Raw genomic sequence first — 24,213 nt, 5'->3', positions numbered from 1 at the left:
AATAATATAAAAATCACGGCCGCACGCTCAAATCCGTAGTTCTGCCAAGGAAGCTTTGCATTCTGCCGAGCGCGCAGCGACCCGCGCAAGCCTCCCATCGGGTTGCGCCCGGGGAAGGGGCCGGATTTGGTTTTATGTCCTTTTTTTTTTTTTTTTTTTTTTTTTTTTTTTCTCGAGGTATTTATTTACAGCCAGCAGCGCTGTGCGGCTCGTTTGGAGGTGGCTGTTTCCAAACGATTGGGTTCGTGAAGGAAATGCGCGCACGGGCGCAGGAATGCGCTGCGCGGGCACCGGAGCGCGGATCTGAGCGCAGGGGGAAAAGCGAAAGGTGTGAGGAGGGAGTAGGGGGGGGGGAAATAGATGGCTTGAAGTGTTAGGGCATATTGATAAATCTTTATTGACAAAATATTGACAATGACATACTTCTTGGAAGTATATAGCGTGTTAGAATTCTAACAAATTAAACACAAAACACAAAAATATTTACATTCTGGTATAGAAGACATGAAGGAAACATTTGTCACTTTTTTTTTTTTTTTTTTTTTTTTTTAGTAGCTCTATGATCTCGGAATATTATAAGGTCAGTGCTTGAAAATTGCCCCAATGAAAATGGCCATTAGGAGAAAAAAAATAAAAACAAAACCAAACCAAACAAAACAAAAAAAAACCCTCAGTACGCGATTTTCAGTCCTTTATCTCCGGATTCTCCCCACCGCCAAACCTGGTCGCCGGGTTTGCGCGTTATTTGCGTTAAAATATAATCAGCATTCGGTTTCGCAGTGGGGACAGAGTTGGGAGGGGGGGGAGGGAGGGGGATCATTTGATTTTTTTCTTTTTTTTTTTTTTTTGGCAGCAAATTTCCGACCATTCTCGGCCCCCCCCCCCCCCCGCCCTCCCCCCGCCTCCCCCGTCCGTCCATCGGGGAACACTACGCCCGGGTACCGCTACTCCATTCACCTTCACGAACACTTTGACGCCAGAAGTTATCATAAAATGTTTACAGACTGCACATTTCTCGTAAAATAAAATTAAAAAGCACACAAAACCTGTCTTAGAGGGGAAAAAAAAATTACCATTCATTTATGTCTTTAGGAACCGGGGTAATTTTTTTTTCCTTTTTTTTTTTTTTTCTTTTTTCTTTTTTTTTTTTGTTTTGTTTTTTTGTTTGCTTTGTTTTGTTTTTCTTTTTCTGCCCAGACGGCTTTACACATGCAATTCAAGTTTCTGAAACAGGTGTGGGTTTTGGCTGCTTACGGAAATGTTACTTTTTAAGACGGAAAAACAAAAACAAAAACAAAAACAAAAAAACCCTGTGAAGTGCAAAACGTCCCGTAAGGTGGTAAGATTTCTTTGCTTTTTTTTTTTTTTTTTTTTTTTTACTATCTTTTTAAGATTTTTTTTTTAAGATTTTTCTTTTTTTTCTTTTTTTTTTTTTTTTTTTGGAAAAAAAAACTTTTTTTTTTTTTTTTTTTTTTTTTTTTTGACATTATGTTTTTTAAAAGTGGACTGCGAGAAACGGAATACCTGTCAGTCAGTCAGTCAGTCAGTCAGTCCCTCGTCCCGGCGCTGGGCTCTGCCCGGCAGATCCCCGTGCCAGGGCCGTGCCGGCAGCGCCGCGCTCCGCACCTCGCGCTCTGCCCCCGCCGCTCGCCGCCGCCCTCCAGACGGGAATCGCGTTTGGATGAAGCTCTCCGTGTCCCTTCCCCGCACCTCCACGCCGGGGTGCGGGAGCCTTTAACACTTTCTTTCGATGCGTTGGCTGGCTTGAAATGTCTCAAAGTGCCAGTTTTTTAATCGTCCGACGTGACGTCGATTTCTTCTGGACTGGCTTGTTTGGTGGCGATTCTCCACCGGTTAATGTGATGAGTCCCTTTTTTCTTCTGTTGTGAGTCCGAACCTTCCTCTTCCAACTTTTGCCGCTTGAACTTCGTCCTTCTGTTCTGAAACCATACTTTTACCTGCGGGGGTAAGACACGGGGCGTCAGTACATAGTCCTGCACGGGTACTGCAGAAGGGACGGGCACCTGCGGGGCCTGCGGCCGACCCCGAGCCTACAGGGACACCTACGGGGACATCCGTAGAGGCATCGACAGGGACATCCAGAAGGGCATCTGTAGGAATATCCATAGGGACACTCACAGGGACATCCATGGGGCGATCATAGGGACACCGCTACAGGGAGAACCCGTAGGGACATTTATAGGGACACCCGTAGGGGACATCTATGGGGACGCTTATAGGGTCATCCATACCGACACATACTGGGACATCTATTGGGACATTTATAGGGACATCTAGATTGACACCTACAGGGACGCCCATAGGGTCGTTCACACCGACATCTACAGGGATATCTATAGGGACACGCATAGGGACACCTACAGGGACCTCCACGGGGACATCCATATCGACACTGACCGGGAAACCCATAGGACACTTACAGAGACGTCTATAGGGACGCCTATAGAGAGCCGTGCCGACACGTGTACCTCTCCGCTTGTGCCCGATCAGCCGCGCAAGACGGCCGTGGGCGCGCAGCACAGAGCCGGGACGCAGTGGGAACACCCGGTGCAGTTGCGCGGAATTTGAGCGCACACCCAGGACCCGCGCAGGACCCGCGCATTGCTGGTTTCAGCCATCCGGGCTGCTCTCGGGACCGCACCCGCCGAAGTGTCCCGGAGCATTTGGGAGGTGATCCCGGGGCTGCTTCGGCTCGGCACGGTTCGGCTCCGTATGGCACTGCACGGCACGGTACAGCTCGGAACGGTTCGGCACGGCCGCACCGGGACCGATGCGCACGGAGAAAACGAGAGCCTCGGCCCTAACGGGATTGCGAACGAGAGATCTTTTCCTTTTGGAAAAGCGATTAAAACGAAAGAAACAAACCAATCAAAAAGTGCCTAAATTAAAAACGTCCGGCGCTGCCCCGAGCGTCTCCTCGGGATGTGCCGTCCAAGAGAGATCGCATTAGGGACAGAGCTGGAAGTGCGGCCATAAATACCCCTCCGGATTTGTTCAGCGCCGAATAAATCTGACTTAACCATCCGGCAGCTGACTCCGGCGCTTTAATTACAGATAGTATTGATCTGGAGCTATCTCTAGGGCTGGCCACACTCCTCGTAGCGGCCAAAGGTAAACAATTTTTTTTTTTTTTTTTTTTTTTTTTTTAAAGCAGTTTAAACTCTGGTTCTGTCTGAAAGTGCCTGATAAAGGCCCCAGCGAGGGGGGAAAGGGAACGGGAGCATTTTAATAAGCTGGTTTAACCCGCTTCGCTGCCTCTTCAGAACAGAGCGCTGCCTGGCCGGACACACATCTCTACTGCATTTTCATATTCTCCAAAAGTCCCCCATCAAAAAGCTGAGCGGGGAACAAGGGGTGAGTTTAATTTGCTTTTAGTTTGCTAATTGAAGGGGAGGACGGTTCATTTCTGCACGCTGATCTCCCAAAAGGGAGCTCATTTGTAGGGGACTGGGGGTTTGACATCCGGACAAAAGACCCCGACCAGCTTCGGAATCAAGCAGCACAAAGACCACCTTAAATACAGCTTTCCACTGGAAATAAGCCCGTGACCGGTCCCTTGTTCGGAGAACCTCATAAAAGTGGCGATCCCTTTTTATTGTTTTGTTAGGGAGACATTTTAAAACAAAAGCTCCAACCTCTTTATTGCTTCCCCCACGAAAAGGAGTTAAAAAAAAAAAAAAAAGAAAAAGAAAAGAAAGAAAGAAAGAAAGAAAAAAAAAAAAAAGAAAAAAAAAGAAAAAAAAAAGAAAGAAAGAAAGAAAAAGAAAAAGAAAGAAAGGAAAAAAAAAAAAAAAGTGTTACAACTTAATCCGCCCAGAGAACGCTCTGTTTACTGGGAACTTTGAACTAGGCTGCGGCTGTATGGTTTGTTTTGTCGGTTTTTTTTTTAAAGTACAGTGCCACATACTGTATGGCAAAGACAATCCCCATCTGGAACACTCTCCCTACGACACCGTCGGAAAGGCGCAAAACAAAAGCCCGACACCACAGCAACACCACCAGCACCATCACCTTTACGGTCGGGCGCCGTGCCGGAGGGCGGAACCCCGCACGGAGTCGCACCGTCGGGATGCGGAGCTCCGCGGAGCCGCGTCTCCGTGCGCTCCGAACACCGCGGCCGGACCAGGAACACCGCGCCGGGGAGCGGAACGGGCTACGATGTGGTTCTGGACCTCAGCCAGCAACGGGGGGAGGAGGGAGAAAAGGGGATTCCTCGCCATTAATAATTTCTCTGCCTTTATTTTGAAGTTTCGTGCCCTCCCGATCCGGTCCGTCTTTTCGCCGCTGTGACGGACGCAGGGTTGGGAATGAGTGAACCACCCCACCTCCACACACACACACACACACACACGCGCTGCCTTTCTGCCCTCGTATCCAAACTTGGGGTTGTTTTTTATTTTTTTCTTCCTCTCCGCTATTTGTTTCCTGGGCTTTGCCCCTTGCACGCGAATATTCGTGCGGGTCACGCCAACCGCGCAGAAACAAACCAAACTAAATCAAACCAAACCAGGAGAGGGTTTATAACACTGAGGCAGAGAAACGCCTCGCCTCCCCCCTCTCGGAGCCGCTCGGCAGGGCACGAACACGGGGAACCCATCCGGGTCTGGACCGAGGGCCGTTCCGAGGTGCCCCACGGTGCCTTCCCTCCATCCCGACCGCAGCCATCTCCTCCCCCCCCTTACCTGAGTTTCCGTGAGGCTGAGGCTGTGTGCCAGCTGCTTTCTCTCCGCTCCCACCACATAATGGTTCTTCTCAAAGGCATGTTCCAGTCTCAGTAATTGGGACGGGGAGAAAGCTGTACGGATCCGTTTGGGTTTCCTGGCCAGGGCGTTGTGCAGAAGGAAGCTCTCCGGACTGGTCTCGTTCCCTGGGCAGTGGGACAGAGGTTAGCAGGGAGAACCTGAGAGGAGTTCTTAGCGCGAGAATTATTCTTTCCACCATTACTGCCTCAAAGCTCTCCCTGCCCTTTCTCTCTCCTTCTGTTTTATTTTGGTTTTCAGAAAGAGACTTTAAAAAATATAATTTCGATAAGTGTATGGAAAGAGTACTTAGGGGAAGGAGAGAAATGGGAGAAAATAGAATGGTATACACAACCCGGAGAGCACTAATAATAATAATCATAACAATAATAATAATAAAGGAGAAGGATCGGCCAGAGCCGAGCTGTGGAGTGAGAGGCCCCGTCCCGCAGCGCCCTTCTCCCCTCACATCGCTCCGTGTTTCTATACGGATTTCTTTCCTTCCTCCGGCACAGAGGTTCCGTGCGGCCACGGCCGATCCTCACCGCCCCGCTCCGCTCCGCCGCTCCCGGGGCCGGCATTGGGCCTCCCCGCCGCCCGCCCCGCTCCCCCTCGCTGCCTCCCGGTGGGTTCCCGGTAGCCCCCGGTGCCCGGTCCGACAGGGACAGAAACTTCGAGAAACAAGCGGCGGGGTCGGCCTGCTGCTGGGCCGGAGTTCGGCTTGCGGATTTCTCACCCCCCTCCCCACATTCCCCCGGTTCAGTCCCCGCCGCAGCTCGGATCGTTCCCTACGAGGCGAGGAAGGCACCGAGAGTCCCTCTCCGTAAACGCATTAGGAATCGTTGCGGGAGGAGGGTGTGCTGGGAGCAGGCTGGGGCTCAACACCGGCGCGTTTCCGCCTTTCATCCGCAGCTCTGTACCAATCGCGGGATGATTGCGACAAACAATCCGGTGAGAGAAACCCCTCATTTCGTTGCGGGAGGCGATGGCCGTTCTCCGCCCGCGCGGAGCCGCTCCGCTCCCCCCGGTGCCGCGTTCGGGGCAGCCGGGAAAGGGGACCCGCAGGTGGGTGGATTTCGTTAGGGAATAATAAGGGAAAATATCGAGGAAAAATATAATAGGAAAAATATAAAAATATGGATCTAGATGGGGTCCAACGAACGGAGGAGGCTGATTTTTTTTTTTTTTCTTTTTTTTAGATTTGTTTTACGAAACTTAAAAGCAGAACCGGACCCACTGCGGGAGAAACCGGCTCACCCCTGGCAGAAGACTTTGCCATTAGCAAAGGGTTAAAGCAGGGGGGGGAGAGGGGGGGGGTTATTCATCTTGCGCCATAGATTTGGTTCTTTCCCCGCTGAGGTTGTTCTCCATCGGGTAGCTCCGGTCTCCTCCCGCTGCGCGGCTCTCCGCAGCCCCATCTCCTCGGGGCGCCCCTGCGCCGGCCTTTGAGTTTCCCTTCTCTCTTTGGGCCAGGGCCGGGCTACGGCGGGGACCCTCACCCCTCCAGCCCTCTCCTCTGCCTCTCTTCCCCCGTACGTTTGCATTAAAACATCCGTCCTGGGTTTAACCCTCGCTTCTTTCGGGGATAAACAAACCTTGCCGAAGTCAAACCCGGCCGTGCCGCCCTTTTCGTAGGGAAAACGAACCGAAGCAGGAGCAGAACCGGAAAGAACGGAGCCGGGACCCCTCTTTCGGACTGATCCGCGAGGCCAGAACCGGGCGGGGAGAGAAGCAAAGACGGAGCCCAGCGCAGCCCCACCGCCCACCGCCCTCCCCAAGCGTAGGGGAACGAGGCAAAGTTTCACGTACCTTGGAACCTGTGGCCCAGATACCGGTAGCGATGTATTAGCCACGGGTAGAAGGTGGAGGGATCCCTTTGCTGCGAAGCGAAGAGCGGGTGCGTGGAGTGCGAGGCTGGCAGCGGATGGGCGGCCAGGGCGTGGGGAGGGGGCACGGGGTGCACGGGCACGGCCGGGTTCGGCGGGTGGGAGACGGCCTCCGCAAAGACCAAGTCCGGGTTGGAGTAGACCCCCCTGCCGGTGGAGTGGAAGCCGTTGAGAAAAGGGTTCATCGGGCTGGAATTGGCATAGCTGAGAGCCGCCGGGCGGATGGGATCCTCGGAGCGAGACGCGGGCAAGGGGCTGTCTTTGGCCACCAGCGACTCGATGGTGAAACAGCGCTTGGGCGCGGGCTGAAACATGGTGCGGCGGCGGCGGGCGTCCCCCGGCAAATCTGTGCGTGGCTCTGCGGTGCGCGGGAGGAGGCGATCCGGGGAAGTTTGCAGCGGGGAGTGACTTGAGGAGGGATAGATACACACATAAATAGACGGGGGCCGGAGGGAAGGAGGCAGCGGCAGCCGGCGGTACCCAAAAGGGAGACACGCGCGCCGCGCGCACACACACACACACGCGGAAAGTTGCTGGGAGAAGTTTCCCTCCTGCGAGGAAAAGGCGGTCGCCCCCCCCCCCCCCCCTCCACCCCCCTCCCTCCCTAAGTCCAAAGACAATCCATGGATGTGATCGGCCCCTTCACGAGTTGTGCAAACGATTTGTTAGTTCATGAGCCTAATTAGTGCTGGGATCACATAAACAGCTTCCTCTGAAGCCTGGTAAATGGCTTGATGATTGGTCGCTATTACTCGCCTGGAGGTTGAAGGGGGAGACTCTTTAAAGTGCGTCAGAGGGGAGGCGAAGCGCCGGGCAGCGCCATCGGGAGGGATGGAGCCGCGGATCGGAGTGCGCCGGGAGGGGGGAGCGCGCACATCCGCGCAGCCGCGCCCCGGGCCGCCCCCGCGCAGCGCCGGCAGCCGCCGACAGAGGTAGGGGACGGGACGGAACGGGGGAACGGGGTGGGCAGAGTGAGCTCTGCATCTCTGCTGTGTGGAGCTCGGGGTGGGGTGGGACACGCAGCCCGAATCCCTTTCCCCGCCGTATCGCCGGGGTTCGCGGCCCATCGGGGTTACCTGGGTGTAACGCGGAGCCCCGCGGTCCCGGCGCGGTGCCCCTCTCTCGCTTCGCTCCGGATCGGGCCGAGCTTTACTTCCCAACTTCTCTACGTGTCCTTCCGCTGCCGCGCAGCGCCCGCACCGCGCGGGGCCGCAGACAAAGCGAAGAGCGGCCGCATCCCGCGGGGCCGGGGCGCTCCGGGCGGGACGGGGGAGCGATCCCCGGCTCCAGCCCTGTCCGGATTTTCGCGATTACCTTTGGGTCCGGGGCTGATTTTAGGGCTGAGTTCTCCTCCTCCCATTGGCTGGGGCCGCGGAATAATTATGATCACATCCTAATACTCTTGGCTGGTGCTTACTGTTTATTGGTAGTTAAGGATCTATTATCTATTCATCAGCCTCCCATTTTTGCCAATTACATTCTTCTAAAGTGAAGTACCAGCAGGTATTTTGCACATTGACAATTAATGATAAAAAATCTGGCGTGCTTTAAATCTATTACGCTGAAGCGTAATTTATCTGAAAGATGCAGAATTGCGGATGTAAACGAATGGTGCTGCGGGAACGAGGGAGGGGGGAGCTGCACCCAGCCCCGGCTCCTTCCCCTCATTCCTACACTTTGTTTTCTATTTCCTCCCCGCTTCGTACACAAAGAATCCGTTACTCCGCTGCATCCCAACGCGCTCAGACCTGAGCGGAGCTGGGATCTTCCCCGCTCCTTACAGCGGAGGGAGCCGAGCGCTGAGCCCACAGAGCTCGGAGGAGCACTTCGGAGCTGCGCTAAAGAGACGTGACAAAGTGGCACCGGGCTCGCGGGGATGGCAGTGACCGTTCGCCTTTAGTTTCGGGATGGGTTCACCCAGTGTAGGAGTTCCCTACACAGGGATCTGCCCTTGCGCGGCCGTACGCGCAGAGATCCGCGCACACGTGCGGTTCTTCTCTCGGAGCGGTGCAGGTCCCGCACGCTTGGGAAAGCGCAGGCACAGGCGCGGGGCTTCGGTGTGCTTTCTGCTCCTCGTTATGACACTTCTTAGGTCCTCCCGTCCCTTTATCTTGGAGCCCCGTTCCCTTAATGCTGTTCACGCAGAGCTGTGGCGTTACGGAGGTCAGAAATTGCCCCGAATACGGCGGGGTTTGGTGTGCGGGTCCGGCTGCGTTCCGGTTCTGAGCACTGCAAAGAACAAAAGTTCTGCATAGAGCCGCGTTCTGCATCTGCGTATTTTCATTCCCTGCGACAGCAGAATGAATCTGAACTGGGAAAGTTCACCTCCTTTTTTCCTTTTTCACCCCCTTTTCCCCTCTTTTTTTTTTTCTTCCTCCTTTTCCTCCTTTTCCTTTTTTCTTTTTTTTTTCTCCCTTCACCCCCCTCCCCCCCCCCCCCCTTTTTTTTTTTCTCCACTTTTATTTATTTGTTTACTTATTTTTTCACCAGACATCCCGAGACAACTACAGGTCTGCCTTGAAAATTGCAGCAAGCCTTTTAGCAGTGGGGACCGCCGGCTGTATCCGTGTGACAAACGGCCCCGCTACCACACACACACACGCACACACTGGGAAGTCCCGTCCACACCGCGCACTGCATTTCTCCCCTTTCACTGCCGGGAAGATCAGCGGGGCCGAGTTCCCGTCTTGATGCTGTCCCACAGTGCTGCGGTTGCAGGGAGCTGCCAGGCCCCGCTCACCGCTCCTACACATCCACAGGCACCTACGTGTCTACGACTGTGTACATGCACACGGGGAGCAGCGGTTCTGCTGGTTTGTCAAAGGGAAAACGGGCCACGGGCAGTAGGAACAAAACCCAGCACGATTCGCGATGGGAGTTCCCAGTATTTTCTCCTCTCCCCACGTCTCTCCCGCTGTCACCGTGGCTTTTTAGGGGCTGCCCCACACAGCCTGGCCGGGCCCTGAGCGAACCCCGCAGTTCCTCCCGTGAACTTTCCTCATGCAGATTTGCGGGCCGCTCTCTCCTGTCCTCTTGGCGGCTGCGAGGAGGAAATCTGGCAGGGGCTCCTTCCCAGCAGTCCCCGATCTGCTCCAAACGCACTCTTGGAGGCAGCCTTTCTCGGAGGGAGGGGTGCGCTACATTCGCAGTCAAATTACATGGCTGGCCTCAGAGGCACTGGCTTCGGATTTCCAAAGAAATAGTCATCTTTGAGAAGCCGAGCCAAGAAGAAAATACGAGGAAGGCCTCGGATGCGGGAGACCTCGGGGTAAGGAGGTTGTTTATGGCTGAGCTGTGGCAGCTGAGGGGCGGCAGGGAGGGAAGTTTCAGCCCTCACGTAACTTTCTGTTCCAGGTTGCATTCGGCTGTCTCGGCTCCCTCCTGTCCCGGGGATCTGTGTCCCCAAAGGGAAGGAGAAGTCGTGCTGGAGGGGGGCTGCGGGAGTTGGCGCCTGAAATGCACCGTTCTATTCTGTTTCGGGCATCCTAAATGCGGGGCAGAGCGATTTAGAAGGATTCTGGGCCTCTCAACTCAGTACAAAGGAACAGGGCTATGGACTATGGGGATGCCCGGTGGGCTCGGCCAAGCAGGTGGATTTTCCCCGAGCGGGTCTCTCTGCCATCCCCAACCCTGCAAGCAGCCCTGCCTAGAAGGGGACAGCAAAGAAAGGAACGGAGCGGGCGTGACCCAACCACACCGCGGTATCACTCGGGAGCAGCTCTCGGGTGCTGCGCGCTACTCGCTTCCAGGTCTCCCCCTCGGGGGAACCCGCTCCCGGTCGGCCCTACCTGGGTTACCCGGTCCCGGAGCATCTGCGGGGCGGCAGCGCCCTCTGCCGCCGGCAGCGACCTCCCGCGGGGAGCGACGACGACCCGGAGCGCGCAGATTTGCGCAGATTTGCGCTCCCCGGGCTGTCTCCGCTCCCCGCGGAAGGTCGCTGCCGGACACAGCGAGGCAAGAAACCTTTCGCCTTCGAAAGACCTAATCACCCCCTGCGCATTTCTTTTAAAACTTCATTCAAAATCGCGGCATGAGGTCGGCAGCGTTTTGAAAATCGCTCGCTATTTTTTTTACTTCTTTTTTTCCCTCACCCGACGGCTGCATCATTCCTGTGCCGGAACTGGGGGCATCCCATGGAACGTTTATTTTGGGTGTGTGTGAGCGGCTTGCAAGGAGAAGTGTTGCACCTGATGCTTATTCCTTTTGGTGAATCCCAAACCGAAATTCACCTTGCAGCCCTTCTCTGCACCTGAATGGTACATGGGCAGCTCCGCGCCCACCTTTCTCTCCTCGCTGCCCCCTCCAAACCCTGTCTCCAACTCGCGTTTCCCAACAGGGCTGCCCCACAGTGAACGGTGTGGCTCCGGAGTGGGGATTTGGGCAGGAAAGTGCCTTTTCGTGCCGGTTCCCAAATGGAATCCCTTCTGACAGCAGCGTTTGGGCCCCTGAAGCCGGCTGAGCTCCTACCCGAGGAGTGGCCGTAGCTGTAAACTTCCCTCAACTTTCCCCCGGAGTGAGTTTACTGCTGTTGAAACGAGAGGGGGAAAAAAGGAAAATCAAACAAACAAAAATAATCATTGGAAAGCTTTCTTTCTATAGAAAACAAACAAACAAACAAACAAACAAAAAAAACCCAGAAATTTACACTGATATTTTCAACTAAGTCATTTCAGCACTAAGTCATTTCATTTCTGTTACTACCGGAGCGCTTTTGGTTTCTCACACAGAGCTTTCGTTTTCTTCGTGACCCCTGTGTAACGCGCTTCCGACGCTCCCGATCCCGAGGACGTTCGCGTTCCATTTCACGACGGCTTTTGCCGGGTATCGGTGAGGGTCGGCGTCGCTTTCTGCGGGACGGAGGAGGACTTTTGCGCACCGCGGTGCCATGCGCTGAACTGCCGCGCAGCCGCGGGATCTCCTCCCGGCCCTACTGAGGGAACCCCGGGAAGCCCCAGAGTTGTCGGGTGGCTTCTGCAGCCCACCGGACAGCTGCGGACCCTAGTGTTGGATCGAGTCCGGAGAAAAGGGAGCTCTGACGCTTCTCCTTTTCGCAGTGAGCGCTTCGTTTTTGCGTTCGCTTCACCCATCGTTTGGCGAAGTTAGGGCTTGCGAAGCGCAGATGGCATTTTGGGGGATTCACCGCCCGACCAAAACTGACCTCTACGTTCCCCCGAGGCTTCCATCCTCACATGGGGCAGAAGGAGGCTGCAGGGAAGAACAGCGAAATAACTCAAATATTTCTCCAAGCTCCTAAAGTATAGCGACTCAGTGTTAGCACATTAAAGTGTCATTCACTTATACTCATCAGAACGTATTTCATTTTTAATCTTGCATTTTTCTCGAGGACTCCACGCACGTAATTGCTGGCAGTGGCATCTCGGGATGGACGCATAATGTCCGCTTAGTCGCACAGAGCCCGGCCAGATCTCTCCCCGTTGTTGCGCGCTTCCCAGCGCCCAAACACGCACGGATGTGCACTGTGGAAGCCACACGGCGTGTAAAAAAACACAGCTCCTACAGCAAAAACAGCGCTTTCCGTGGATTTTTCAGGCACCCGAGCCCCGGGATGACATTTTCTACCTGCATGATATATGCGCGAAGCACACATGGGGAGTTTTCCTTACATTGCGTGTGTGCTTCCTTCAGATTTCTGCGCATTTTACATCGCGTTGGATGCTTCCATCCACCAACTGCATTCACCCCTGGGCTTGTTCTGAATTAAAGCTTCTTTTATAGTCTGTATACTTTTTATGATTTCCTGGAAGGAGGGGGAAAAAATAAAGGGAAAGCGTGTTTAGGAGTTTCTGAAAACTTCCCCTCGGCGCAGCGCTGAAGTTGGGGATCCTCGGGCCAGAGGTGCTGGCTCTGCCCTGAGCGTTCCCTGCGGGGGACTGTAGCTCGCTCGGGCCGGGCCGCCTCTTTTCGTCGCAGGAACAAAGGGAAAGGTCGGGCCTCTGTCGGGAGCCGCAGCAGAAGCGCAGCGCTGTGCTGCAAGGGGACCCCGGCTGCTCTACTTGGGCAGAGCGCTCAGCAAACAGCCGGCCATAGACACAGGGCGATATTTGTAGACACGGGGTTGAGGTCCCAGGGCACCGGGTTGCGAGCCTCAAACACCCCCCACACTCCACCCCCCCCGGCCACTGCATCACCGCAGCGGGGCTTCCCGAGCCCGTGGCTCGGAGCCTTCGGGGCTGCGGCGGCTGCATTGGGCGGGAGGAGCAGCGCTCGGGAATCGAAAGTGACCCTTCTCCCGAGTGCTGCGGGCTCTGAGTTGTTTGACGCCGGGATTCAACGAAAGTCTGAAGTCGAGGGGTAATTTTCTCCATATGGGCAAACGACAGAGTGTATAGCGGCTCACTCCAGAAAGTGTCTACCTGATTGTTTTTTCACTTTCTACAGACCGCTGAGGAAAAAGAAAATAAATGAAAGGAAAGGGCAAAAAAGAAAAGAAAAAGAAAAAAAGGAAAAAGGAAAAAGAAAAGAAAATGGGAAAAACGGAAAGAAAAAAAAAAGAAAGAAAGAAAGAAAGAGAAAGAGAGAGAGAGAGATCATATGGTAATGAGAGCCCTTGTTTGCCCGCAGGTCAGGAAGGCGGCGGAGCTCTGGGCTGGGGCTGGCCGCGCTCCGGGAGCCTCGGGCCGGGCTCCGCGGGGGATCGCTCCCCGCAGACAAAGGGGCAGGAAAGGAGCGGCGAGAGACTGCGAGGAGCTCCGCACACCAGCGGTGCCGCAGCGGAGCGACTCTGCCTCCAACGTGCCTTGCCGTTCCCCGGAGCCGAGCACCGGGCAGCGCTGCCCGCAGCTCCACGAGATTGGGGAGAAGAGGGAGGGTCGGGGCAGGCGGCGGTGGGTCGATGCGTCCGGGTCTCCCTCTCGGCCTTTCTCCCTGCAGCGCCTCCGAACTCCGCACGGCCGGGCCGCCCCGGTCCTTGCAGAAGCGGGGATGGAAGGAGAGAAGCTAGAGGAGCCAGGAGGGTTTGGGAAGAGGCTGTGACATCGCAGAGAGACGCGAAATTTGTGGCCCCCGAGGGGGACTCGGTATGATTGGATTTGATTTTTAGTTTGAGACAACAGTTAGTTCGCTCCTTCCAGCTCACGGAACGCGCATCAACAGGCGACGATGCTCTGGAGATGCTGGCGTCGTTCCTCGTCCGTATCACGGCGGCATCGCCCCAAATCAGGGTTGCTCATTGCAAACGAGAGAACCCGATGCGTTCATTTATTTATTTGTTTGCTTGCGCCTTTCCCCTACTCGGTCACCCGCTCCCGGCGATGGCCGCAGCGACGCTGAGTTACGGACACACTACAGGTGTTAACGCGGTGCTCGGGAATTCATTCCCCTTCCTTCTCCCCCCTCCTCCTCGCCGGGGTTATTTCCGAGCCTTCCCAGATAGCTGGGAAAGGGTCCCACATCCCCCGGAGCTGTAAATTGAGCGCTGAAATACTTGATCTCACTGATTCTTTGGAGAGTTCAAGCTGGCCTCATTTTACAGGAGGAAGCGAAGTCAATCTCGGAGGTTTTGCGAAGAAAGGCTGTTATTTCCTAGAGGATAGGCGTTTAAGTTGTTAAATATTAGTTTTTAATTACATATTGTTCTTTTTAGAAATAATATTTAGACTTAGGTCCGGGCAGGTATTCAATTGAATTTTAGAGCCATCAACTCATCATTCTTTACACAACGGATGGAAAATAGCCCATTGAGCCGGCCCCCGGCTGTCTTTCTGCGGCAGACGGCTCTTGAGCTGTCCCCGCCGCACTTCATGCCCGGTCCCATCGCCGTCGGGCACAGCGGGCCGACAATCCGCTCGCTGCGCGGGCGCGCAACGGGCGCGCAGCGGGCAGGGACCCCAGCGCTGAGCCCTGCGGCTCGGGGACCGCTGCAAACTCGCTGCTAAGGGCAGGAGGGAGACGAGAGGTTCTTTCTGACGAAGCCGTGGAAAGACGGAACGAGAACATGGACAGTAATGAAGGAAGCGCTGGTGCTGCGTGAAGCCGCCAGCCCCGCAGAGATTTTCCTGCTGCCCCACGAGGTTTCTCAGGCCACGTCCGTGTCGCGGGGACGTGGTGGGGCTTCGTGGGCGCCCGCATCTCGGAGCTTTGTGGGGCTGAGGTATACGTGCCCGGGCCGGGATCCCAGGAGATCCCATCGCTCCTCTGCAGAGCCCCTCTCTGCAGCACCTTCAGCTCTACCCCCTGCACCGCCAAAACTTTCTTGTCGGGCCGTTCTCATCTGTAACCACTTCCACACGGAGGCTTTCCCCCATACTCTTTCTCCTCATCTGAGGTGGCCATTTTACAAAATTGTGCTGCCCTTCTGCTAGCTCCCACCATTCTCCGGCCCCTTCTCCCTCCTTATCCTTGCTTTTTCCCTGGCCTCAGCCCCCCAAGCTTCAGGCTGTTCCTGTGGGGCAAGGGCACTAGTGGGACGGGCACAGGGGCTCTGGGGGCTGAAACCCAAGTTTGTGAGTTTGGAGGGGCCGAGAGCCTTGCTCTGGAGTGTCAGTACTTCTGCTCTCCATACTCTGGCAGAGTGGACTAAAATGAACATGTGCGACTCAGCATCTGCTCAGCTAGATGCATCACACGGAGGAATATTGGCTTTTTCACCTCGAGGTCCTAAATGGGAAATAAAGGGAAGTTGATGTCCTCTATTCTGTTTGCAATTGCCTATCCTAGGATTAAAGAGCTCTCCATGTTACTGGCTGTCTTTCATTTAACTGTTTGGAGACCAGAGATGGAAAATATTTGCAGAGAAGAAAAGAATAGCTGCATGGGATCATTTGCAATTCAGTGTGAAAATATTCTAACAAACCCATTTCTCTCCCAGTGCCGCTGAAAAAAATAGCACATAGCCGTCAACAGCCCATTGCGCTCTGCTGGACAGCACGGAAAGTTTTAGGCAACAAAATTCCTAATAGGAGACAGCAGCAAACAGCACAATCATGTCTTTGACTAAACTGTGTGGCAGCTTTAATTGCGAAAAATGTTCGTAATGGCTCAAATATTACAATTTTGGTAAATGGGAGACTTCCCGCGAGCTGCAAGCTGTGCAGCTTGGGACAGGGCTGGCACACGTGGAGGAATGGGGCTGGAAGCAGTGGGCAGGGTGTGCCAGAGGGATGCACAGCCAGAAACAACCAAATCCGCACTGACGGAGCGCTAAGAACTGAGTGCTGTAGCTCAGGTCCCCTGGCTCTCAGCTCCCAGCCATGCTGCACAGAGCTCTGGGTTCCGTGGATGGGCAATGTCTGCTCGTGGCTCACTCAGCTCTGAGCATTGGGGCTGGCCAGGAGAACCCTGGAGGATGAAGAGCTTGGCTTTTCTTGCTTGCATTGCACATCCCAGAGTATCCAAGAAAGCCATAAGAGGATTATTCATTTCAAGCTGTGGGCACTCCCAGCACCCAGAGGGATGTCGGCAGATCCCAGCACTGCACCACTTGCAGCGTTCGTGCAGGCCAACAGAGCTCTCCTGCTCTGCCATCTTTTGGAGAAGTTCTAGGTTATATGTTATTTATTTGCCCTGCAATAACGCTCTGCAGACCTCACCCAGGGTCAGGACACATCAGTGGTAGGCTGCTTTATGTATAGAGCCAGATGACAACCTCCGGCCCAAGGGTCTAAAGAGGAGGACAAAGACAGTGACTACATCTCAGAATAACTCAAGTTGGAAGAGACCCAATAAGGATCATCGAGTCCTTGATGTATCTTGAATAAAATGAGAAGAGAAAGGGACAAAACTACAGTGGGCAATGGTGGAGCTGAGGACCAAAGGACATTGCTTACTCCTGTGTGCTCATCATGAGCCTTCTGCTGTGGTTGAAGTTGGTGGCAAAATGTCTCCTATTATTTCGCTATCACATTTAGCTCTCAAATTAGATTCCACATCTTGTTTTTCTACAATCTTCCACAGGTGTACCACCATGCAGTTCTGCAAACCATTTGGTACCAAGGCAGAACCGTTGAGAATGGCAAACTGTAGGGGCAGAAACTGCAGTGACAGTGAAGAAGCCTTGTGTGGGGGGTTTGGAAGTTACACCGTAACATTCTGTTACCACATCACTCTGAACATCATATTTATTCATATTCCTTACAAAAAAAAAATCTTTACTTTTTTAGAGCAATTAAATTGTTAAAAAATAATCAAAAATGGCCATGTGAGCTTAGAGGAGGGAGATGAGCATCAAATTTCCTTTCCAAATATGAAAGGACCTGGGTCTGTGATGAAAACGAAGGAATAAAACTGAGGCCTCAGAGTGGGTCGGTCAAGCTAGGTTGATTCTTCTTGATTCAGCTTTTTCAAGAAACACTGACTCTGATCTGTTATTCTTAATCTCAGGCAATGGGTAAGGAACAGCAGCTCCAGTCAGAGCTTTCTCCTTCACCTTAACCCCAACCTGTCATAGCCACACGAAGTCTCGTGCCATACTAGGATGGATGGAAGAGGCAAAGCAGAACCCACCCCCCCAGGTGCAGACAGCTGTCCTTTGCAGCCGTGTCAGGCTGTGACCACATCTCCAGGATGAGCCCCACCACCAGCCCCAAGCACACTCCGTGCTGTCAGACATGTTCCGGACAAGATGCAGAACGCCATTGTTTCGGGGCAAGCTATTTCCTTAGGGCTGTCTCTTGGGCAGCTTGCCTGAACCATAAATATGTTCTGCAGTTGAGATCAGAAACATTAGCAACTACCAAACAAAAACAGGCAACACACCCAGACAACCAGAATGCAATAAATAATCAGCTCATGCAAATACCTTCAGTTAGGTAGAGCAGCACTGCATTACCCTCAAAAAGTTCATTAAAAGCCCCCACACCCCATCCCACCCCTTCAAGCTGTGTTTTTACACACATGCTCACTCTCCAGGCTGTTCAACATTCAGCTTGCCAGGGATCCTTGGGCGCCAGCCGCCTGGTTGTGCATTCCTGTTGTGCAGTGTTGTGCCAGGAGAGCTCTGCGGGGAGGGAGAGACACACAGGGCAAAGGGATGATCCCTGCCCCAGTGCCCTTCCAGTCACTGCAAGGATACAGGAGAGAGACAGAGAGGTAGAAGACGGAAAAAATAAAACAAAAAAAGGAAAAGAACAGGTGGAGATGGAGAAGTGAAAAGAAAGGATGAGACAGTGCTACCGGTGTGATGCGAGCAGCCACAGCACAGCCGCTGCTAGCTGGCATGGAATGCTTTGCAGAAGTGATGGAGCCTACAGGGGATGTGCCAGCACATTTTGCCACACGAACCATACGTTCTGTGTCACAACTGCCAGAAGTTGTTGGGATGGCTTGTGGTCGTGGCTTGGCAAAATATGATGGCAAAGGTGTGTGTGCACGCCTTCTGACTGCTGGTACACCAAGAGGGAAGAATTAGCAAAACTCTCCTTGTGACATTATCACAAAAGGCTGTTTACAGGGAGGGAGCCACTTTGTGAACAGCACACCTAGCCAGCAGCTTGCTGTGATGTGATGTGGGGGCACAATTCAGGCAGTCTCCTGGCCCCAGCCCCTCCTTGACATCCCTGCAGCATTGTGCTGGTTGTGCAGCATCTGGCTGGGAAGCAGCTGAGCTGCTCTGGGTTTTGCTCGCGTGTCTCTGGCACGATGTACACCTCAGTTTGGAAACCTTGGCCCTATTAGGTTACACTTCTAGTTTGAAAATTATGCTCGTCAGTTTGCAAACCACATCCTTTGAAACACAGTGTGCTTGAACATTTTTCTCTCCCCGCACCGGTCTATTGCCTTTAATTTAGCAGGATTGAGGATCATCATGTGCTTGAACTCTGAGCTGCTCCCAGGCATCTAAAAAAGTAATTGCAGTGTTTAGGCTTTAAATGGATTCCCTTTTCAATCTAAATGATATCACACATCAGAGATGTCAGTGTGAGTGGCTCTGAAGAGAGATTAGAAATTCTCCTAAACAGTCTGGTAATTAAATCATCCATACTTGCACGTATTTGTCTGGAGGAGCTCTGACCGCCGTAGGGCCCATCTCAGTGCTCCCACCACCTCTGAACATGTGCTATAGGAAGCCATCACCTGATCCTGCCTGACAATGCTGGGCATCAGTCCCACTGCCGGGAGTGCCTCAGCACCTCCCTCTGGAGGAGCACCAATGCCTCAGTGGAGACTCCTAAAGTTATCTCACTCTGACTGCAGCTGATAGAATTAGGCACTAAATTACCTTTGGGATTTATGCCTTCGTCTTTTCATTACTCTCATAAAATACCTAGAGCCTAGAAACCACTGCAAGCAGGAATATGGTGAATAACAGCTAAATTCTGCACCAAGTTCAGGCCTGAGTGTAGATATTATAATTAAGCTATAATAGTTGCTTGTCTTTTAGTCACTATTTCTACACTTACAAGTTTTTATCTTCTCTGCAAAGAGCTATAAACCAAGAGGTAACGACTGGTACAAGCTCTAGTAGTGATGCCCTGCATGTTCTCTCTCTGCAAAGCCCAACCTGTCAGTTAACGGCATGGCAAACATGCTGTAAATAAAATCAATCCTCCATCTTCCTGTGTACCTCACTCTAGACCCATGTATCGATCCTACAGCAGCGCACATCTGAGGTAGACCCTTTTGATGACAAGTGGCCCAAACGATCGCTCTTTAATGTTCGTAGCTATCAGTGCTTGTTTCTCTCCACGCCGTACTGCAGAGGAGCTGCTGCACAGATGCTCTCACTTTCTGTTCATCTAACAGAGTTCAGAGAACTTTGTGCAGGCTCATTTCTGATACAGGAGCGTAGACGGGGCTTGTCCTATCTCTTCCCTTTCAAAATACACTGTAAGTATGAAGGCAAGGCAAACATTTTCCCAAACACTATATTGTTCTCAGTAACATCAAAATGACAGTGGTGGCTCTTATTATACAGCTGTACAATAGCCACAAAGCACATAATCTCAGACACGCGCTACCAGCTATGATAATAGATAACAACATTTTAAAGTCGTATCAACTAACCCTTACTAAACATTTTGCCTTAAAAAACCAATTGGATTTCTCTACTCTGTCATTATGCTTATGTACGGTCTCCTGCTGAGCATGCAGCTGATGGTAGCAAGGAATTGGTAATTCTAAACAATGAAACCCTCTGCGTGGATTTTACTTTCTGCAAGATCGATTTCTTCATGCCAGGGAGGGAGCTGGGTGACTCAAAGTAGTGCAGTAACCAGAGCAATGTATGGGGTAATGTCAGCAGGATCCTGCAGGGCACTTGTTCACACCCTCTGCCACAAGCCACAAAGTACCCAAGTGCTGCTCAACAGATTTCAGGTGTTTGGTGCAAAGTACCGACCTCACAGTCAGTATCTATGAGCCATTTGGGCTTGGGGTGTGTTTATTACCAAGAGATAAAATGTTCCCCTGTGCCCAGGAAGAACAGCAGTTCTTTCAGCAGTTTGGCTGGGCACAGCAAGATTCCTCTTTCACGTGCCTGTAGCCTCCACATTTGCTGTTTTATTTGGGCTTTCTGAAAATGCTCTTCAATGAACTGAATTACTTTCAGTTGTAAATCTAAGATGAAAAAATGCAATATTAGGCATATCTGCTCTCTATAGCACAAGTAATATCCATATGCACATTCCTTCCCCTTGCCAATCTCCGTTTGCTCATGACTGCTGGATTTTAAGCAAAGGACCTTGCATATGGTAGCAGCACTTCTCCGGTCACAATTCAAGGCAGCTGTAGGTTTCTGAATGAAATACAATATGGAAGTCCTTAAAACAAACAGAGACCCTTGGTCTTGTAAGTGCAGAGGTGCTTGAGATTCACTAAAAACGCACAACAGCTCATTCCTCGTACTTCTGAAGTTCGCTGGAGGAAGCGGGGCTTGTCATTTAGTATAGTAATTATAATGATTCATGATTATGATTATTAATTATAATCATATAATCACAGTAATGATTAATAATTATAGCCATTACTATTCATATTAGAAGAGATCCTAGAGGCCCAAGTTAGAACATGGGCCCCATCGTGCCTCCTGCGGTAAGAACAGAGACAATCAGGGACTCTAATGACAGGGACTGTGGTCAAGGACCCACAGCCTTGAGATCTGTGCCCTGTTCAATGCACAATGTGTACAAACCAGCGGGGAGCCATGTGGGGTGTGGATGGAAATGTGCATTTCTGTTGGGAATGGGGCCAAAAGGCTGTGCAAATCACTGTCTGGCTCTGGGGGTCTCCAGCCCACCAGGCTGTCCTTGCCCAGCCAAGTCACGCAGATGCCCTTCTCCAGGCATGCTCTGAGTAAGCACTGCTTGAAAACTGCCCTAGCTTCTCCAGCATCCGTTTCCATGCCATCTACATGGTTTACACTTTTGACTCTGAGATTTAAAAACATTACCTTGAAATACGTGTGCAAATGCTCATTACATCTCACTGTACCATCACTTCTAGAGGACGACAAGCTATCTTCTCTGCCTAGAAGTGCCTGCAGTATTTGCTCAGCCTGCTGTTTGCTGCCATCGAGCCTCTGCAGCACGCTTTTCTCACCCCTTTAGTTAGTTCTCTGCAGCAATTCAACATATTGCATGCTAATTCCAGAGTCTAATATTGCATGCTCAGAGGGCTCCTGGAGCCAGGGTGCTACCAAAATTATTGGGCTTAATCACGAGTGTAAAGATAAGTGTGCATAAATCTTTGCAGGATTAAGCCGTTGGCCTTTTGTTCCGCTTGTGCGTAAACTGCTGCTTGCTTGCACCTCCTTGTACGTGTTTAGCTTTGAAGATACAAAGGGTAGAGAGCTCTACACCCAGCGCTGCAGTTTCTTTGTTCTTCTAATCTAGTCCCAGATTGCTTGGTTGTCTACTAAAGGCTATTGGGATTGTTTTCTTCAGAGACTACAGGACAGATGCAACTGCTTAGGTGCGAGGCAGTATAACTTCCTTAATTAAAGGTATCTATAGTAGATCAGGTGGTAGAAACAAGGAACAAAACCTGATTTTTCAGGGTATAAAAAATGGCTGAAAATTTCTAAATGAGTGATTGCTTCAAAAATCGGTGGATATAAAATTGTGCAGATTTATGTTCCCCACCTCCACCCTCCAAGTTCCCAAAAGAGGGAGAAGCACAAGTGAGAATAGACTTATCTTGTTATTATCAAACACTGCAAAGTAGTTCTCATATTGCACGGGCAGATCTGCTGCAGACTTTATTAGGAAACTTAATGAAAGCACATTTGGTATGTGCTCCATGACACAACGCAGAGGAGAAAAACAGGAGCGGCCCTGGAGGTACTTGGGTTCTTTCAGTCACAGGGAAAGATTCTGGCTGGCACACAGGTACAGGTGTCCTTGTGCCTACAGGACAATAAGTTGCTGCTTAACAAACAGTTGTGTGACGTGATTCTTCAAGGGATCATTTAGTTGTTAGCAGAAAGCTTTCGCATCCCTACATACTCTCGGTAAAAACACCAGTGTAAAGAAAACCTAATGCTGGAAAATGAAGTTTGGAACTGACAAAGTTAAAGCTTTCTTATGATCCGGTCCCTGATTACGTGATCACATATGTATGTTGAACAGGGAGTGAGGCGGAGTTGGAGAGTCCAAGCGAGTGAGTTATGGTGGAGCCCTGTCTGATTCACTACAAAGGTTAGATGGTATGCACTCTATGAGACATGTGGCCGCACGGCAAACAATGAGCATAAAAATAAAAACTGAACAGCTGCCTCATTTGCTAAGCACGTCCATCTTGTACACTGAGCAAGTCTGGGTTCCTGCGGAAAAAAAGTAGTGTCTGATCGTATTAGCTATATATATACACTCCGTGCAGATACATCAATATCGGATGCTTTATAAGGCTGGGATGTGTCCTGCGCTCCAGACAGATAGAAGAATAAAAGACATCTCAGAGAATATTGCATTTTTGGCAACATGTGCTGGCTCAAAGGAATTGTAAAGGAAGTAAATTAAATACTACTAAGAATGTATATATTTATAGCACTTTTCATACAAGGATCCCAAAGCATTTCTCGAAATATTAAGCCTCACAGCACTGCTGTGATCTGAGTAACAAGCGTCGTTTGTTTTTCTAATGTGCAAAGAGAATCAGAAAAAGAGAATTAGGTTAACCAGATCATCAAGAGGAAGAAGCCTGATTTTTAGGCTCTCATTTCAGCTCTCAGCCCAACTGCCTTCTGTGAAAACATCCAGAGAAGCTATTGATTTTTATGCTTTCTTGCCCTTCTCAGGCAATCCAACACAATGCTCAGGCATATGGTTAACTTAAGGCCATTGATTGTTGGCCTAAGTTTCTGAAAAACAATTTGGAGTGCAGCACGTATAGTACTGCAGAGAGAAAAAGTAGGTTTATAGGAGCATTGGCCATTTTACCAACCGTGCCCAGAATTTCCTGGATGTTACGAACGTTCAGCTGATTCCCCAGTGTCAGACTGTATTAAAATACTGTCCTCAAAAAGGAACATTCCAAATTTCCATGATCTTTGCCAGTTTCCAACGATTTGACATTTATTTGAGCTATTGTGCAAAGTTTTCTGTTGAGTCAGATCATTCAGGACTAGCTGCTGGGACCACAGCGTGTCAGCAGGACATAATTCATCCACTGCTGATGGCAGCACAGTTTATCAGATAGGTAATGCGGCTGCATGCAGAGATATGCCACTAGGAAATTCATTTATTTGTTAAAAAAGGAATTAAGCATTGCTTTGCCCCTTTGGTCACCTGTTGGATTTCATTAGGAGAAATGACTCTGGTGGACTTTTTGAGAGAAAAGAGAAAGGGAGAAGCAATATATTGATTTAAATTACGCCCACGGCATCCTGTTCTCTGTATCCTCTGTGTTGTTTTGTATCTTTGTTGGTTTTTTGGCTGATATTATCTTTCTGATTCTTACACGTACATACACACCTGCTTGACCTCTGTATTTTTTCAGTCTGTTTCTAGAGGAATTTCCCAAACTGCTCAAAATAAGCTCTAATACTTTATAACAAAAGAAATACCCACAAAGATTACGCCTTGCTATGAGCTATAGTCAAACAAAACTTCCCTGGCCAGGTCCTTAAGCCCACATATGCTTTTGGTGAAAAAGCTTGCCTGTAAAGGTAAAGCATGATCTTTTTTTTTTTTTTTTTTTGAACTGTTCTCAAAAATATATCTGCAGGGAGCTCTAATTAGTTTTTACCTCCATAGATGGGATGTTTTGGCTTTGAGATAGAATTCAGGTTGACTTAATTGCTTAGATCTTAAGCTGTGCAAGGCACAGCCCCCATGTGCTGCGTGCCTGCAGTACCTCGCAGCGCTGGAACCAGCCCGGCGTTCCTCAGCTAGACCTCAATGCAAATAATGAGTGCAGCTACATAAGAGGACACTGAGTGAGTCATTCTAAACCGCAAGATGTTTGGACTGCAAATAAAGAAAGATATGTGGGATATAATCTGCCGCCGAGTTTTAACACAATTCCTGTTAACTTTGAGCTGTGCGTGGCCAGAACAATAGCAGGCTATAGATTTTGTTTCCTTCCCCAGCACTTTACCAAGTGCTGCGAGACTAAAATGTTTTGAAGGTTATATCCAGCGTCCTGTGGAATGAATGACAAATGTCAACTCTTAC

At 51.1% G+C, this 24,213-nt stretch overlaps 2 protein-coding genes and 1 long non-coding RNA gene across 5 annotated transcripts; 2 read left to right on the top strand and 1 right to left on the bottom strand.

The window, feature by feature from the left end:
• Positions 1-1,476: 1,476 nt before the first annotated feature.
• On the bottom strand, positions 1,477-7,968 carry EMX2 (empty spiracles homeobox 2). Of its 2 annotated transcripts, XM_048945505.1 has the most exons (4): positions 7,723-7,968; positions 6,570-7,054; positions 4,704-4,888; positions 1,477-1,958 (listed from the first exon to the last, which is right to left on the bottom strand). In XM_048945505.1, exons 2-4 carry the CDS (start codon positions 6,958-6,960, stop codon positions 1,791-1,793), a joined length of 744 nt encoding a protein of 247 aa, XP_048801462.1. In that variant the 5' UTR covers positions 6,961-7,054; positions 7,723-7,968; the 3' UTR covers positions 1,477-1,790. The 2 variants fall into 2 exon arrangements, with proteins under 2 accessions (XP_048801462.1, XP_048801463.1); XM_048945506.1 differs by lacking the exons at positions 4,704-4,888; positions 7,723-7,968 and having other exon boundaries at positions 1,855-1,958; positions 6,570-7,216.
• On the top strand, positions 5,557-6,327 carry LOC125693484 (uncharacterized). The gene is made up of 2 exons (XR_007377119.1): positions 5,557-5,825; positions 5,960-6,327. It is a non-coding gene; the product is annotated as an uncharacterized LOC125693484 (long non-coding RNA).
• Positions 7,969-9,159: 1,191 nt separating the features above from the next.
• Positions 9,160-16,871, top strand: LOC125693482 (uncharacterized). Of its 2 annotated transcripts, none has more exons than XM_048945503.1 (2): positions 9,160-9,914; positions 13,229-16,871. In XM_048945503.1, exons 1-2 carry the CDS (start codon positions 9,432-9,434, stop codon positions 13,637-13,639), a joined length of 894 nt encoding a protein of 297 aa, XP_048801460.1. In that variant the 5' UTR covers positions 9,160-9,431; the 3' UTR covers positions 13,640-16,871. The 2 variants fall into 2 exon arrangements, with proteins under 2 accessions (XP_048801460.1, XP_048801461.1); XM_048945504.1 differs by lacking the exon at positions 13,229-16,871 and adding an exon at positions 11,374-12,728.
• The last annotated feature ends 7,342 nt before the right edge of the window (positions 16,872-24,213 follow it).

The sequence above is a fragment of the Lagopus muta genome, chromosome 5 (assembly GCF_023343835.1).
Source record: "Lagopus muta isolate bLagMut1 chromosome 5, bLagMut1 primary, whole genome shotgun sequence".
NCBI classification, from domain to species: Eukaryota; Metazoa; Chordata; class Aves; order Galliformes; family Phasianidae; genus Lagopus; species Lagopus muta.
The sequence above is the reverse complement of the archived record's forward strand: the minus strand, read 5'-3'. Positions and strand labels throughout refer to the sequence as shown.